Raw genomic sequence first — 17132 nt, 5'->3', positions numbered from 1 at the left:
GCAGAGCGACACCCCAGAGGAGCAGAGCATCGCCCCCTGGTGGGCAGAGCGTCGCCCCCTGGTGGGCGTGCCGGGTGGATCCTGGTCAGGCGCATGCGGGAGTCTGACTGCCTCTCCCCGTTTCCAGCTTCAGAAAAATACAAAAAAAAAAAAAAGAAAATGCAGTTGGCTAATAATGAGTAACATCTGCTTTGTGTCCTGAAGGTACGAGGTGCGAATTCGAGCGTGCACTGTGTTGGGCTGTGCTTCAAGTGACTGGACGTCCATACAGACGCCAGAGATGGCCCCGGCCGGGCAGCCTCCTCCGCACCTGGAGGCACAGATGGCCCCAGGGGGGTTCCAGCCCATGGTGTCCCTTTGGTGGACAGGACCGCTTCAGCCAAACGGCCAGGTTTTATACTATGAGTTGTACAGGAGACAAGTTGCAGCTCAGCCTGGACAGCCCAGCGCTGTTCTAACCTATAACGGGAGTGCGGACTCTTTTGTGGACTCCGAGCTGCTGCCTTTCACAGAGTACGAGTACCAGGTAAGAGGCACGGGTCCCCACTGTGCACACGCGGAGGTTGTGCACGCCCGTCAGTGGCTGCGCAGACAAAAGGGCTTGCAATTTGAAAAGCCACTTACAGAAACATGGGGCTTAAGGAAGCTAATAATATTCTTTCATAATTCTCGAGCAGTAAATGAGGGAGGAAAAGACTATATTCATTTGATGCCTTCATTTTCTTGGTCCCTGGTCCATGACCTGTTATTTCCCACGTAGGTTTTAGGCAGAGCATTGGTGTGTCCTGTTGATGAAGCAGTTTGTATCATAGAGCTTTCCCTCCGTCAGTGTTCCCTGGGCAGGAAATGCTCCTTGTTAAAAGATCCCTTTGGCAACAATGCAGTCATTGTACCAAGACGAGATAGAACCTAATGGCAGTCACCTCCAGCTCCTGTGCCTGAGAAGGACAGGAGATGTTGAGAAAAGTCTAGAGGGAGATGACTAAGCTGGGCATGGGGGTGGAGTAAGTTTAGCATAAGTTTATATAGAAAATAGTACTCTGCATATCCCTAAAAAGCCAAGAATTTAAAAAAAAAACATTCTGAACATCTTCTGAGATCTAGAAAGCACAAGTGTTAGGTTGGTTTTGTGTTCCCATCAGCCTGCCCCTGTGTTCTTGTGTTCCCATGAGGCAGGGACGCCCCAGCCCTTGCTCAGGCTTGGCAGGCATGTCAGTCAATGTCAGGCTGTCCCCTGGCTGAGGGTTGTGCAGGTGAGCCACGCTCAGCCCCTCAGATTTGCCTGGGGCCCCATCTTCAGCAGGGTGACTCAGAGTTTTAGAAGGTGGGGGTGGCAGGTCCTGATGCAGTATTCCCGATCTCAGTCCTGTCCCTGCTGCTTTCATGCATGGCTCTGCACTGTCCCATCGTCCCTGACACACCACACAGTGTCCCTTCTGCTTACGCCACAGTCATGGCTCCTGCTAGCAGTCTAAGGCGGGGTGGCTGGCCGATGCAGGCGGAGTGCCCGGCGCAGTGCACAGCATAGTTTCCTAACAGAAGAAACCAAGCCCTGAGAAGCATGCCCTAGCCAGGAATACCGAAGCCCCGAAGCCGCTGAGTCCCCAGGAGCACAGCGGGCACGCCCTGAGGGCAGCGGTTAGAGGTAACATCTTAAGTGTGCAAAAAGCACCTTTCAAGCTAACAACTTATAGGACAAATTACCCAGACACGTTAGTAAGAGTTGCAAATACAGATTCCCGGAAGGCATGGAGAAATGCATCAAGATAAATTCCTAGTCCCTTGTTTAAAATTCCAAATCTAAAGACCTCTTAAAAACAAAAGTATTATTTTTTTCTGGGTCTGACCAGACTCATGTGATAAACAAAACCCAATCTAAATAAAGTTGAAATTCTGTATAACATTTTATTTTTCCCATGCAATGTGAATATTTATATATTTTGCTACAAACAAAACAAAAAACCCTTATTTTATTACAAGTTAACTCTGGGAATATTACCAAATATACAGCATGTATGTTTTATTCCCTTTCCAAAATCTAAAGAAATACAAGTATTGAAAAACAACATATCAGGCCCCAAGGGTTTAGGGTCAGGGTCGTGGTTTATGTCACAAAGGAACGAGACACCTGTCAGGGCCACCGTTGGAAACAGGACACTGTTAGAAACAGCCAGCACCTATGTGGCTGTCCTTTTGTAGTTTTCTCATTATCTTTGCTGAAATGTGTCAAGTGATCAGAAGACCCCCAGTTACCGAGCCTCCCCCATAAGTAAGAGTGCCCCTCTGTGAGAGAGCTGATGGGAGGTCAGCATGAAGTCCTTGAATTCTAATTAGACAAACCTGATGACCCAGAGAGACTGAGGGCAAACGAGAGATGAGAGCCATTTCCGCATCCTGCTGCCCCACGGGATTATATGGTTGGCCACGTGATCTACAGCGGGCTCATCTCCGTTTCGCAGGGAATGGTCCACTCCGGGCGAGTGTGGAGCTCTAGTTGGTTTTCCCAGCAGGAGGATTTGAGGTACTCCACTTCCAAGGGGGGGGGCATGTGCAGGATCTCAGGATACACTATCTCTTTGGTAACTGTTACTGTTGGGCTTTTCCTCCATATTCATTCCACGCAAATGGAAGTATTTAATTTGGTTCTCATATGAAACTGATCTCAAATTTGCATTTACTATCTATTCCCATGTTGTTACAACTTTAGGAGGGTAGCAAAAAACAAACAAACAAAATGTCCCTAGTCTATCAGTCCCCAAACCCAACTTTTACAGGAATTAGTTTGAAAAGTATAGATTAAATGCTGAAGTCATTGAACTAAAATATTGGGTCTATATAGCCTTGTGTACATGCTGAGTCTATCTGGACCCTGAGTAGCCTCACGGAAGTCAGTTAGGAAGTAACACACTATAAAAGATGGCTTTCCCTCCTATGGAAGAACATGTCGTCTGGGAGATGAACTGGTGTTGTCACAAACCCATTGGAGTATTCTGTCATCTGCAGGTTGCCTATCAGAAAATACCTTCATTGTCCTCGATACATTGGTTCTCCCAGCACCTGTCAGTGATTTGACCCTCTCCAGAGGGTTGCATTTTTGAGGTTATCCTTACATTTGTGGAGCATAAAAACAAAGAACTTAGACTCTGTCCAGAGTTGAGGGCCCATTAACCAGAAGGATGGTGGTAACCATGGTTGGGTAGGTGGCCCTCTGCATGGTGCCTTCAGAGTGTCACATGTTGCTCCCCGACACACTCCCACCTGGCCCTGTTACAGAATACCTACAGATCCAGCATGACCTTTTTTTCACAGGAAATACTCATTTCTACCTTCAACCCTTTTAGAATCAGGATGTACTAATCATAAATACAGTATAAACCTCCAGATTCAATGTGGGGAAGTTCTTCATGGCTCAGAAAGCTAATGAAGCCAATAGTCAGTCTGTCCACGGGTTTCCGGGAGGGACCTGGGTGTGAGTTCAGTCCCTAGACACTCCGGTTTTGACCTGGGGGGGGCGAGCTGAGGCCAAGGGACTGCTCTGGGTAGCTGTGCCTCCTATCCACGCTCTCGCTTAAGGAGGTGACTCACCGCGGGTTTCTGGGGACCTGTCATGGCTCTCCCTCCCACTGAATCATGCTGTCAGTGGCTTAATTGGTTTTCCTGAAACTCGCCTACTCTGACAGACTTGGGTGAGAAGTGCCCACACACACACAGGGTCTCTGGAGGCTCCGGGCGCCTCGTGGCTGGGGGAATGACAGGCATGGCGGGTCAGCCTGGGAGGAGACCCGATGATTCCCTGGTGGGTCTGATCTGCTGGCTGGCACTGTGGGGTCCCCCTGGACAGCTGCCCTCCAGCTGACCCACACTGTCCCCAATAATTTTGGCCAGACTGTTTGCAGAGGAGGTTGGAAGGGAGGTTGCAGGAGACAAGGGGACCCTGTCTGAGGACCACAGGTGGCCTCTGCACCAACCCCTTAAAAGCTCCCAAAGTACAGGTGACAAGCTAGAAGGGAGAAGGAGGAGGGATGGCAGGTGACCACCCTTCTGCCACTATTTCTGGACCCTTGACCATAATCGAGGCATAGTGACCTCATTCAGTCTTTCCTCCTCTGTAAACAGAAGCTCCCTCCAGTCCTAAATTCTGGGGCCCCAAGGAGGGATAAACAATAACCATTCACTTTTCAAACTTCTGATCAAACTTTAGCATCCCTTGATTGACCTTTGTGATCTGTAATTTGTAAAAACTGGAGGATCAATTCTGGCCCTGAGCAGCATGATGTTTCTGGTAGGATAGTGTTAAGTCATGTGGAAGGAAGTGAATGTGTGAGGGCAGCTCCAGAAGGAAAATACAGTGTGTCCATAAAGTCATGGTGTACTTTTGACTGGTCACAGGAAAGCAACAAAAGACGATAGAAATGTGAAATCACCAAATAAAAGGAAAACTCTCCCAGTTTCATACCTATTCTGTGCAGTTCGATGTGGGCTCACGCACAGATTTTTTAGGGCCCCTTAGGTAGCTATCCCGTATAGCCTCTACAGACTCCTCACTGACTGATGGCCTACCAGAACGGGGTTTCTCCACCAAACTGCCGGTTTCCTTCAACTGCTTATCCCACCGAGTAATGTTATTCCTATGTGGTGGCGCTTCGTCATAAACGCGCTGATATTCACGTTGCACTTTGGTCATGGATTTGAATTTAGTGAGCCACAGAACACACTGAACTTTCCTCTGTACCGTCGACATCTTGCCTGGCATGGCCATGGGCTGCTCCTCTGTATACACGGTGTTACGTCATCATCTGCACATGCGCACATGCTGCCACATCATCCTACAGAAACTGGGAGGGTTTTCCTTTTATTTGGTGCAGATTTCACATTTCTATCGTCTTTTGTTGCTTTCCTGTGACTGGTCAAAAGTGCACCATGACTTTACAGACACACTGTAGTTAGGGGCTATCCACCACCAAGTGGACACGTGGAAATAGCATTAATGGCATTTGTTATCAAAACCTAACTTATTTATTCACTAATAATACATTTATTGAATACATCATAGATATATCATAAACTATAAATGCAAATAAAGAATAAGTCTAGCCTGACCAGGCGGTGGTGCAAGGGATAGAGCGTTGGACTGGGACACGGAGGACCCAGGTTTGAAACCCTGAGGTCTCCAGCTTGAGCATAGGCTCACCAGCTTGAGCACAGGGTCGCTGGCTTGAGCTCAAGGTCACTGGCTTGAGCAAGGGGTCACTCGCTCTGCTGTAGCCCCCCCAGTCAAGGCACATATGAGAAAGTAATCAATGATCAACTAAGGTTCCACAACGAAGAATTGATGCTTCTCATCTCTGTCCCTTCCTATCTGTCCCTCTCTCTGTCTCTGTCACAAAAAAAGAAAGAAAGAAAAAAGAGAAAGTCTAATTTACTACATTAGTTATGTATGTATAAGAATCCCGTTTAGGTCCCTGACACAACCAAAACCATCAGCAGGGTATCATTACAAACAATAAAATGCCAACGCTGACTAAAACACAGGAGAATTGTGTCTGCTCACCTGTCTGGGGAAGGGACAGCTTGGGAAATTCCTCAAGACCAAGGAAAAGGCAAGCACACCAGGCCCCAGCGGCCTGGGGTGTGGGATGTGTGCTGAGACTTGAGACCAAACTCACCCCATGGAGACGTGAGGAGGCACTATTCCTCTGTTTCCTCTGCCACGAGATATCCTCTTCCTGCCCTCTCCATCCTTGTGACTGCATGCCTCTGAGCCCCCTGCTGTCACCGGCACCTATGTGAGGAAGGCCTGGAAATGTCTCCCTGTATCCGCCGGGGTCTCAGCAGGAAACAGGTGGTGTGCTCAAGAGGGCATATGAAGACACTTAACGTAAAAACTATTCCTGGAAGTGTGAGCAGGGTTGGGAGTCACAGGGACATTGTAGTCCCCAGTGGCTAACAATTGCCAAGGCTGCTACCCTGCACCTCAGGGGACAGAAAGGAGACGCTGTTCCCGGACACCACCGAGTGCCGTTGCCAGTGCAGAGTGGCCACCCTGTAGGAGGCGGCTAGCCGTAGAGAAGGCACGGACCTTGCCAAACAGGGGTGCCAAAGACGGGGAGCGGGAGGAACTGGAAAGCTCAACTCTGGTCCCTTCCTGAGGCAGATTGCGGCTCGGCCTCTTGGGACACAGAGCAGAGCAGAGACTGGATGTGGAGGCGAGCAGGACACCCCACACATCTGCCACACTTTAGATGGGTGCTGCCCCTCACTTGTGTCACCCAGCTGTGACAGTACCTTCCCTGGTAGAATCCTTTCTAGGCCAGAGGGTCACCTGGCAACCTCCAGCTCACTACTCTGGTTATTGATAAAACACTAAGTAAACCTGCAAGCTCAAAGAGGACCATACTTAAGTGCTTGCAGTAATGGTGTATCTCCATTGACTTCAAAACAGATGTCTTGGTCTGTACGAGGCGATCATATCTACAGGTGGAAACAAAAAAAAATATGTTAACATATTTAAGTAAATCTGATGCCTTCGATTGAAATCTGTAAGAAAATGGTTGAGACTTTTTCATGTAAATTGATTTATCTATCTGTTGACAGATCTGATCATCACAAAGATGCCTATAAATGTCTGGGAAACCACGCAGTTCTGTCCTCGATGCCTGGAGGCATATTTGGAAAAATAATTTCTTAATGGAAATGACATAATTTTTTTTTCTTTTCCATGGAATTGCCCCAACCTTTCCCTTTGCTCACACTTTGGGATGCTTTTGAAATTTGTTAATGACTGAGGCAAAGTAGAGAATGCCATTCAGTCCACAAATTTTGACATCGGAATAAAATTTCTGAAAAGCCGAGCTTCCGTTTATTTTAACCCTTGATGTTCCAGAATGGAGAAGCCCCCCACAGAGAAAGAGGAAGAGATGCTGGCTAGCCTCAGAATGCTGGGAAGGTTCTCCTGTTGTTGACCGAGAACAGCAGTGAGTGACAGAGTTGCTATTTAGTCCCACTCTGTCTTCCAAAGACTGTCTGCTTAAATTCGCTCCATGGTTGCCCCAAATTGCATTTGCATACAACTCAAGGGCTTGCTCTCTAAGCCCAGGTGCACCTACCTTCTTGAGAATCCAGCCCCAGGGCCTTTGCACTTGCTCTTGCTTTACCGAGAATGGCCTTTCCCATATCTTCATGTGGTGCTTCCTTCTTGCCAGTCACTTCCCAACTTGATTATCACCTCCTGAGAACATCTCCTGGACACTCAACCACACCCTACTATGTCTCTACATCCCATATATTTATAGTTTAATCCTGAAAGTCCTTTCCTTGTCCGCACGTAGCATTACCTGTTTGCTTTGTATTGACTTACTGCCTCTCCCCACCAGGATGTCAGCTCCAGGCTCGTTCGTTGTTGTATTCCCAGCTCACAGAATAGTCAGTGTCTGGCCTCTAGAAATGGCCAAGTCAATATCCATTGCATTAGAGGATGATGAACAATCTCACCCGGTCCACTACGCTGTCGTTCCTGGAGATGCCAATCGTACTGGGTGATTGCAATCTTGGCTTCCTCTAGCAGCTGACCAGAGAGAACGCGTAGGTGTCCAGCGTCACAGCAGGTGAAGGCAGAGCCCTGCACGGACTGTGTGATCACTTTAGTTCCCATGATAGGTTAGTGCATGCCCATGTGTGGACCGGTGTGGAGTATGTGAGCGCTTTTAGCCTCTGTCACGTGTAGTACAGTTTAAAGCACAGGTGGCACCAGGGACATCTGTGGTCATTTCCAGTATTTGTTCCACTTGGAGGCTGTCTCTGCAGAAACCACCAGTCCTGTAAGGCTTCTGCGACAGCCCCGGCAGGACCTCTCACACTCGGAGGATGTGGCCAGGTCTTCCTTCATGGCCTTAGGTAGAAAAAGATAAAGATTTTGAGGCTTCCGTGTCACATACCTGTATCAGAAGGGAGGCCGTACCACTTACCAAGGGACATAAACTTCTCTGCACCTCTGTTTCTTCACGTACCAACTGATGACGGATGACAATAATAATAATGCCCTTCCTACACATACAATGAACGTGTAGACTGTGAGTACTCAGCACCCCTACTAGCTGCTGTTACGTCTCCTCCGTGAGCCTTGGGTGGGACCGGAGTCCTCCTATTTTCTCTCAGGGAAAACTGACAGAAGCAATAAAGAGTACCCGGTAAATTCCCAGCTTTCATAATTGTGATGAAAGTCTCCAATTGAGGCTGATTTCAGTATTCCCCACTCATGCCGAGGCCGGTCTCCCCTCTCTCATGTTTTAGAGGAGCCGTATTCCTATGTATCAGGTGGCTCCACAGAGCCAGGCAGCGAGCTGTGTGGTGGTAACTGGGGACACCCAGTTCCCCAGGGGACACTATCTGTCATCTCTTTAAGTAGCTTCGCCTCTCCAAATTTCCAAAGTGACAGCAGAAAGGAAGGCAGTGTCCTGCTCACACCCATCTCCTCCAGGGCCCCAGGACTCAGTTCACATCATGCTCCACCTGGACTGATTCAGCGTGCTTTAGGTGAAAGGAGCCTGGGACCCAGGGACACTGTCTGCAGACGTATAAAATGAGGAGCATCCGGCAAAGGTCCCTGCGAACAGAGATGCCAAACAAGCCCACTTGATGTTGAATGAAAACCAGACAGGCAGACGGTCGCGCAAGCAGCTACAGAGAGCTTCCCATCAAGTCACTCCTGTATGACAATGGCCTGCAGGACTGCTCACGGAATTGGACAGTCCAGTAAGCGGTCGTTTTGGACCCCTGGCCTGCCCTTTCCAGCCAGACGCTCTCGCCGCAGTCCCGGCAAATCCAGCTTGGTGTGCTGCTCTCCCAACATAGTCACAAGCCAGGACAGGCGCCCTTTACGAAGGCACCTGCGTGAGTGCCCTGGGGAAAACAGGCTCCAAGGCTGTTGGATGAATTGATATGATTCCGTTTTATTGTATCTTTTTATTTATGAGGCCTAATTTATGAGCACTTGGGAGCAAACAGCGATGAGTGATGACAAACTACAGCCCGAGTCATAAATCAGGAGCCGTGAGAGCAACGGGGATTTTGATCGAATCTATTGAATGAGCTGTTGGCCTCAGCCAATATAAGTATTGGAAAGACCTTTTTCATATCTATTTGTCTGCCCCATGGGAGTGTGATAATAGTCTCATTACATGCCCCTGAGGCAACAAATAATTTAATTGTGTGCCTGTTAACAAGCAACCTATTTACTCTACTTATTAATTATAGGCATGGCCGTTCATGTTGGGTTTTTATTTTGGATGTGAATTTTCAGGAAAACATATTTACATGCTCAGTTGTTTTTGTTTATTTTATAAACAGTGATGTGGCCCCAAGTATGTGCTTGATATGACTGTGTCCTCAGAGTTGTCACAATGCTTTTTTGTCTTACCAGTAATTGTCACAGTCCACAAGGAAGCATGCTATAGAATGTCCCAGAAGTTGCAGACACCTCAAAAAAGTCTCCATCTTAATCCTCTGAGAGAAACTGTTAGAATTCAACTCATAAGAAGCAGCCTAGTAATGGGGGGGACACAATCTCAGATTGTCCCCAGGGCAAGGACAGCCACTGTCACTTACAGAAGGAGGCAGCAGGTCACAGGGTTCTTCGGTGAAAGATCACGGACTGAATTTGGTTATTCCTCTGTTCTGTGTGTGGGGAACAATAGCACACGGGCTATCGGAGACACATCAGCAGGATCTGACCGCGTAGAGAGCATCACTACCTATGTCACCTTGTCATTACCAAGACTTGTAGCATTTCTTCAGCCAAATGAATCAAAAGAACTTTTACCTTTGAGTAGTTTTTTTTCCTATAATATGATAAAGAAAAAACACATCAGAAATCCCTGATTAATAAAGTTTTCCTCTGTGCTGAGGCCACACTTGGAAACTATCGGTCCTAAAGCACATTATTTCAGAAGGACACGAGCCGTCATGTGGGGCAGAGCCTCAAGGCCATCACTGCACAGGGAAGTGTGGAGTCATGGGAGAAGAGTGGGCACAGCTACAGCGGCACCCGGCCGCCCGCCATGCTGAAAGAGCTTCCCAGATGGCTCCCCTTCCCCCATCCTCTCCATAGGCGTGGCCCCTTCTCTTTTTCATAGAAGTATTACGCAGGTTCTGTTTAGATTCCTACTTTCCTTCTGGAGTAAAGTCAGAAGAAGTGTTGGGTTGAGAGAACTTGACAGCATTTAGCATACTACTCATCCGGGCTACAAGGGGAAAATAGACCTGGTGAGGTCCAGAAATATCAGTGTTTCGAGGAATTTGCACCTGTAGCAAAAACTGGGAGGGTAGGAGGCAAATGATTGCTCTGCAAAGCCAGAGACCTCTGGTCCCGTTGGAACCTCGGCCACTGTTATCAAGCCTGTGATGGTCAGCGTGACTGTAAGGTATTCAAACAGATGTTTTCTTTGTACTCATTTGAATGACTGAAGGGAATGTCAAAGGCACTGCAGAGTACAACTCAAAAGAGACTCAGGACCGATCACTGAAAAATGTAGTGTTCTATGTTGGGCTCTTGTGAAAACAGCCCTCTGTGTTTCTCAACAATATCGGGCCCACAAAGCACATGGGAATAGTTTAAAAAAGGCAGGTCCCAAACTTTTTCATCATAAAGTCTGATGCTGGTACCCAGAATGGTTTTTTTATTGTAGGCAGGGAGCACACCAGCCGACTTCTCTAAAGGGAGATTTCTAAGAGGCTGTTGACAACAGAGGACAGACATAAGCCATTGTTTCCATGGCAGTGGCTTTTGGCAGCTTGGTGACAGATGCTAACACTTTACGTAATTAAAAAAAAATTAAGGCGCAATGCAGCTAGTTAGTCCTTGGGCTGCGGAGAGTAAATAAAAAACTATTTTTTAGTGAACAGTAGCATAATGATGATTGTCCCTAAATTTCTTTTTTTAGTTTAGGTTGGAAACAAATATATAGAAGTTCAATCTACTATTTCAGCAGTCAGTGGTAGAATTTGTGGTGAAATGATTTTGGTTATTTTATACTTCTTCACATGGTTAGCCTGTGTTTTCTGTGACATCTTCTTACATTGTAACTCTTGTCATCTCTACGACTAAACCCTCAGAGGAGAAAGCACCGCTGCTCAGCCAGTGCTAAACTTGTCCTCATTTTGAACAGCTCTTCATCAGGAAGTTCCTAACTCTTGCAGTTGTAGTAACTGTGTGTTTGTGTGTCTGTGTGGAGCAGTGGGGGGTTCTACACACATGCATGTGGGCAAGTACTTGCTAAACCCTATAGGTATAAAGGTACTCTGAATAAATCAAAGATGAACAGTATCCTTACTTTTATTTCTCTTGTCATAGAACTCGTAAACCTTACTTCGTTTCCCTCCCCAATAATGTCCCTTTTACCTACGAGCAGCCCATACACGCTATGTTTATGTTCCAGTGATCCTGTGAGGGGATCTTGGGATACAAGCCAAAAGCACTGGACTGTAAATTAGGTAAAAGGTAGGTGGGTGGGTGGATGGATGGATGGATGGATGGATAGATAGAAGATAGATAAAGTAGGTAATTCTGTGTCTGTTCATGAGATATTTTGTTTCTTGATTTTTTTATCAGTTCATTCGTATTTAAAAGGTCAGGGCTTATTGCTCAAAATTCCCCATGTAAGATCTGTGCTTCTTTTTTCTCCACATAATAAAGAAGGACCCAAATCTTGAGGCCATTGCTTCTCAGTAGAAATCATAAGCATAATCTGTTTGTATTTTTATTCTGAACCCTGAACCACACTTCAGTCTGTTAGCTCTTGTTTACCTGGGTTGATACAAAAATCCACAGCGACTTTTGGGCAAAGGTCTTTTACCTTGACAGCCGGTTTCTTTTTACCTTTTCTTCTGGTGGTTTGGTTTAACATAAATACTGCCTTGTGGTTCGAGTTTTGTAAAATCCATAATGCATATTATCTCAGTTGGCTTTCTCTTCGTTGTAACTGCTTTCATTTTCACAGTGGCTCATGTAAATAGGCTGATCCTGCTTTGCATAAACATGTTGATTTATATGAATGCTATTTTGATCTCAAATTGATTGAATACTGAAAAGAAAGACTAAGAAAAAAAAAGAGCACTATAGTAGGAAGGTCTCCTGTCAAAGACAAAGACAGTAGACCCTAGATACATTCCCAGTTAGGGGTGAGGAATTTCCTATGTCCTAGTTTTTAGAAGAGAATATTTGTTAAGAAATACAGCAAAACATTATAATGGTGAGGCTCAAAGTATCTTTTAAAAATCATCATGGATAAAATCACATTTGGAAATAGAACTCCACCCTGTAAAAGTTCAGGAAGGAGTAAGGTTCGGTCCTATCTACCAACCCAGCATTAGAAAGCAGTGATGGTTATTAGGACTCTCCGTCTACATTAAAAAGGAAAGCAACGTTAACGTCCATCATCCAGACCAGCACTGTGCTAAGCACTTTCTATGAACAATGCTTATTTTATGTCAAGCCTGCACGTTTGCTCTTATTGGTGCTCAGTAATTGATTGACAGCTGGCGGACTTTTTCTTATATTATGCCTACTTTCACTTTCCTCATGATTTCTCCAACTGCTGTGACCCCCATTAAACTTCTGCATGCCCTTACATCAACAATCAAAGCCTTACTCTTGGCAAAGAATTTGGTATCGATATATTCTCTTTATGTTACATACTTTCCCCCAAAATACTGTATTTCTCCATGTATAAGACGCACCCTTTTTCCGAAAATTTGGGGTCTGAAAACTGGGTGCGTTTTATACAGTGGTGGTAGATTATTTTATTTGCATTTCCTGCTTTTTTGCGCTTGCTTTTGTGCTCAGTGTTGAACACAGTGATTCGTCATCAGACACAAATGAGGACAAGCTAATGATGGGAGTTTTGACAGTGATGAGGAGTTGTATGAGTTTCATGATGAATAAAACTTGAGTTAAAAAACTTTACATAATACATTTTTTTTTCAAAATTTGGGCCCTAAAACTAAGGTGCTTCTTATACATGGAAGTGTCTTACACATGAGGAAATAAGGTATATTCTTTCTAAACCTTTTTACTCATTGTGTAATAGGTAACGTCCCCCCTACCCTTGGAAAGATACTTGTAGTAAATGAGGTTGGTCTGGAGTAGACGGAGGAGCCAGGGACTCTTTCTTATCCATCCAGAAATCTGACCTCTTCAGTAACATCCACTTGGAGACTGACCTTGGCCCTAGAGGATGGGAAGCAGCCACAGTGGTCTTTTGACCTGGACTCTGTTTCCAGGAAGCCTGGTTCTCTCATTCCTGCGTGTCTTTCCTCTTACCTTCCATGCCTTTCAAACTCAGCCTCCCTCACCTGATACAACCAATTATTTAGCTTTCTTGATTCTGAGTAACTTATTTATGCATATGGACTCAAACACACAACTTGTTTGGAAATAGCAATAAAAGTGTTTATCGGAGAGCAGAATTTTAGTTTCAGTTCTTATAACTCCTGTAACTTTGAACAAGAAAGTGACATTTTTGGAGCCTGGGTTTCCTCACCTGTAAAAGTAAGCTAATAATACATTTCACAGCCGCCCTACAAGTGGTGGTGTGCAGGCTAAGTCAGCTAGCAAGCCTATGTTAAAGTGCTTCATAAAGTGTAGAGTTTATACTAAAGTAGGTAATTATTATGCAAATGAGGAGAGTCCTAAAAAAGGGCAGTTTCTGCTACATAGGTAGGTTAGTCATAGCTTTTAAATAGGGGCTTCTGGCAATCTTGTCAGCAAGAGGCTGGAGATGTGCATTTCGCTGGGACCCAAAAGCAAGTCAATGTCAGAAGTTTTACTTTTACAAAAGAATCCACCTCCCCCCCCCCAAAAAAAAATAATGTATGGAAACACTCACAGGAACTGGCCTAACTACTAAAGATCTCTCTAATGTTTATTCTCTTGAAGATATTATTGATGCCAAAGCAAAACAAACAAAAATGAAACTGAACTCTCACTGCAAAGTAGTCTTTTACAGTTTTTCTAAATGTCTCAAATTTTGCAAGTTCTGTGTGCTTTTTTTTTTTTTTTAACACTGCACACCTGGCAAGTATGGACTGTGGAATCAAACAATGTTTCTAGACATGTCCTGAAAAGCTGATGGCAAATTTGGATGGATGAATAGATGGATGGATGAATGGATGGATCGATGGATCGATGGATCAATGGATAGATAAATGGATGGATAGATGGGTGGGTGGGTGGATAGATGGATGGATGGATAGATCCATCGATCAGTTGATAGATAGATAGATAGATAGATAGATAGATAGATAGATAGATAGATAGATAGATAGATGATAGATAGATAGATAGATAGATAGATAATAGATAGAAGATACCAAATGAGGGGGAAAAAATTGTCCTGAAGTTAGACTGCACAAGATGAAAGCTTACTAAGGAATCCAGTACTCCTAGACACGCAGTCTTCTTGTATTGCCATTTAGATCTATCATTCTGATTGATCACTGTGTAGTTGGCTGTTATTGGGCCTAATTTAACCCTCTACACTCACACATCCATCTACTCTGTCTATTGCACCTGACATTCTACAAATTACTCACTCATGCAAATGATGACCTAAGGCAACCTTTTAGGATATTCGTGTTTAATTATACAAATAGTTCTTGATAAATAAGGTTATACATCCTTCCATATGTTTAGTCTTTCCTTGATGAAAGGAAAATCTAATTATCATGCAAATTTGGTGGGGACAGTGTTTAAGAATTGCTGAGTTTTATTAGTCTGCAGAGCCATCCAGTTTGCAGAAGCAGACAAAACTCATGCCACCTTCTGCCCAGGGACCAGAAGGTTTTCATCAGGCTTAAATCAGCCGGCTGCATTCTGAAATCAGGGATCCTAAGCAGCCCCCTCTGTGTTCACATGGGCAGAGGCAAAAAAATTAAAAATAAAAAACAGAGGAAGAACCCAGTCTCCCATGTGACCACAAAGTTGCAAGATCAAAGTGTATCTGGTTTGTCGTGTTCAGTTGCTTTGGGTTGCCAACTTTTTTTTCAGACTGAGGTTATCTTGCTTTTGACTGGTCTTACTGATTTCTCTTTGAAGGTCTGGGCTGTGAATTCAGCAGGGAAAGCCCCCAGTAGCTGGATGCGATGTAGGACTGGACCCGCCCCCCCGGAAGGTCTCAGGGCCCCCACATTTCATGCGGTTTCTTCCACCCAAGCAATGGTCAATATCAGTGCCCCTGGGAAGCCCAATGGCATTGTCAGTCTCTACAGGTTGTTCTCCAACACCACCGGCGGGGCAGAGAGCGTGGTGAGTAGCAGAGCATCCCAGGATTTAAAAATCCAGTTTTTAAAAAAATAAACTGCAACACCCTTGCTTTTTCTTCTTCTTGGTCCTTTTCTCTTATCTGCCTGTTGCCAGTGGCCCTGTGGTGAACTTAGTAGCACAAAGGTCCCTCTGAGGAGAAATAGTGGTGAGCATTAGGACACATACAGAAAATATGTATATGCTCAGGGAGAGACTTGCTAAAGGAGGTATGAAAGACTCCACAAACATTGTGAGCCACCTAAGACTTCAGAGACAATACCATCAAATTAATTTAGTTAGAAAATGCACGGCCAACACTTAATGTAGTAGTGGCCTATAGCAAGGGGCAGACAAATGGCCACTGGAGGTGGTATAAATGTAACTATGAAAGAGAAAAAAAACTAAAGCAAAGAATATCCTTGGACTCTTTATTTTGGCATTTGAAGATCTCTGGTAGCACCCTGGAAACTCCATCTTTCTTTTGGTGACTTGGAGAAAGTTCTAGCCCTTTGGAAGAGACTGAAGAACCTCTCTGTCACCAGAGCTCTGTGGCCACAGTTTGTGTATCCACACATTTGGGGCACATCGGGGATGGCTCAGGGAAGCTACAGTCACACCAGCCTTTGGCTCCTGCACTGTTTCAATGAAGAGACCGCAAGCCTGTGCCAGGAAGTCTCTTTTCTCTGCCACTCGTGTTTCTCACGAATAAGTGTAGATTATAATGCTTTGTTCACACAGGCCTCAAAGAGAAATTATGCAGATCCAAGGATAACATTTTAAATTATTAAGACCAATTTGGGGAACAATTCGGGCAAATGTGGAGAAATCCTCAGAGGCCTGAGGACCAGGTACTGAAACATAATTCACAAGATACCTCTCAGACACAGGGAGATCTCCTGCTGGATATGAAACAAACATTTGCATATTTTCCACAGGGCTTCATACTCAGTAAATATAGACGATATAAATACAATCAACCCTTGATTATCCATGCTTATAAAATGATAATAAACTAAAATAATCTCTACTTGGAGTGCATTGTATGCAATTTTTTTCAGTAACAGATAACTCTTTTTAATTATATGTTGTTTATGTCAATGTGAAGGTTAGTTTCCAGTTTCTGAAGGCTGCTATTCCAGAGAATACTTAATGAAACAACAGTGAGGTTAAAAAAAAAAAAAAAGAAGCAGAAGGAAATTTGTTCCAAATTAACCAAAAAGTTTATAATGTAACAGGGATGGTTGAAAAAAAGACTATGATCTTTTATGTAACCATCACCTTCAGACAAAAAGAGGGACTAGTCTCCCAGCTGATGGCTCCTTTGGTTAGAGCATCGTCCCCGTATGCAGAGGTTTTGGGTTCTATCTCCAGTCAGGGCACATACAGGATTAGACTGACGTTTCTGTCTTTCACTCACTTCCTCTCCCTTTAAAATCAGCAAAGAACGCCTGACCTGTGGTGGCGCAGTGGATAAAGCGTCAACCTGGAACTCTGAGGTCACTGGTTTGAAACCCTGGGCTGTCCAGTCAAGGCACATATGGGAATTGATACTTCCTGCTCCTCCCCTTTCCCTCCCTCCCTCTCTCTCTCTCTCCCCTCTCTAAAATGAATAAAGTCTTTAAAGAGATTTTTTTAAATCAGTAAATAATAAGTAAAAAATAAATAAAAATAATGTACTAACCAAACTCTTAAATAGACATAAAATACATAAAATATACAATCTATACTATGAAAAAATATATCAAATATGTATGTATTTCAAGCTCTTATACCCAACTTGTACATGGATTTGAGGGACTTTTTTGACCCCAAAATTGCATGCAAATAACAATGGCAG

At 44.7% G+C, this 17132-nt stretch overlaps 1 protein-coding gene across 1 annotated transcript in view; it reads left to right on the top strand.

Annotated features, from left to right (window-relative positions):
- The window catches only part of USH2A (usherin), a 538690-nt gene that overhangs the window by 509286 nt on the left and 12272 nt on the right, over window positions 1-17132 (top strand). The window contains exons 64-65 of the mRNA XM_066379924.1: window positions 205-526; window positions 15089-15298. Coding sequence (XP_066236021.1) covers window positions 205-526; window positions 15089-15298 — 532 coding nt within the window. The remainder of the gene's footprint in view (window positions 1-204; window positions 527-15088; window positions 15299-17132) is intronic.

The sequence above is a fragment of the Saccopteryx leptura genome, chromosome 1, assembly GCF_036850995.1.
Source record: "Saccopteryx leptura isolate mSacLep1 chromosome 1, mSacLep1_pri_phased_curated, whole genome shotgun sequence".
NCBI lineage: Eukaryota > Metazoa > Chordata > Mammalia > Chiroptera > Emballonuridae > Saccopteryx > Saccopteryx leptura.
This window is presented reverse-complemented; position numbering and strand designations above follow the sequence as displayed.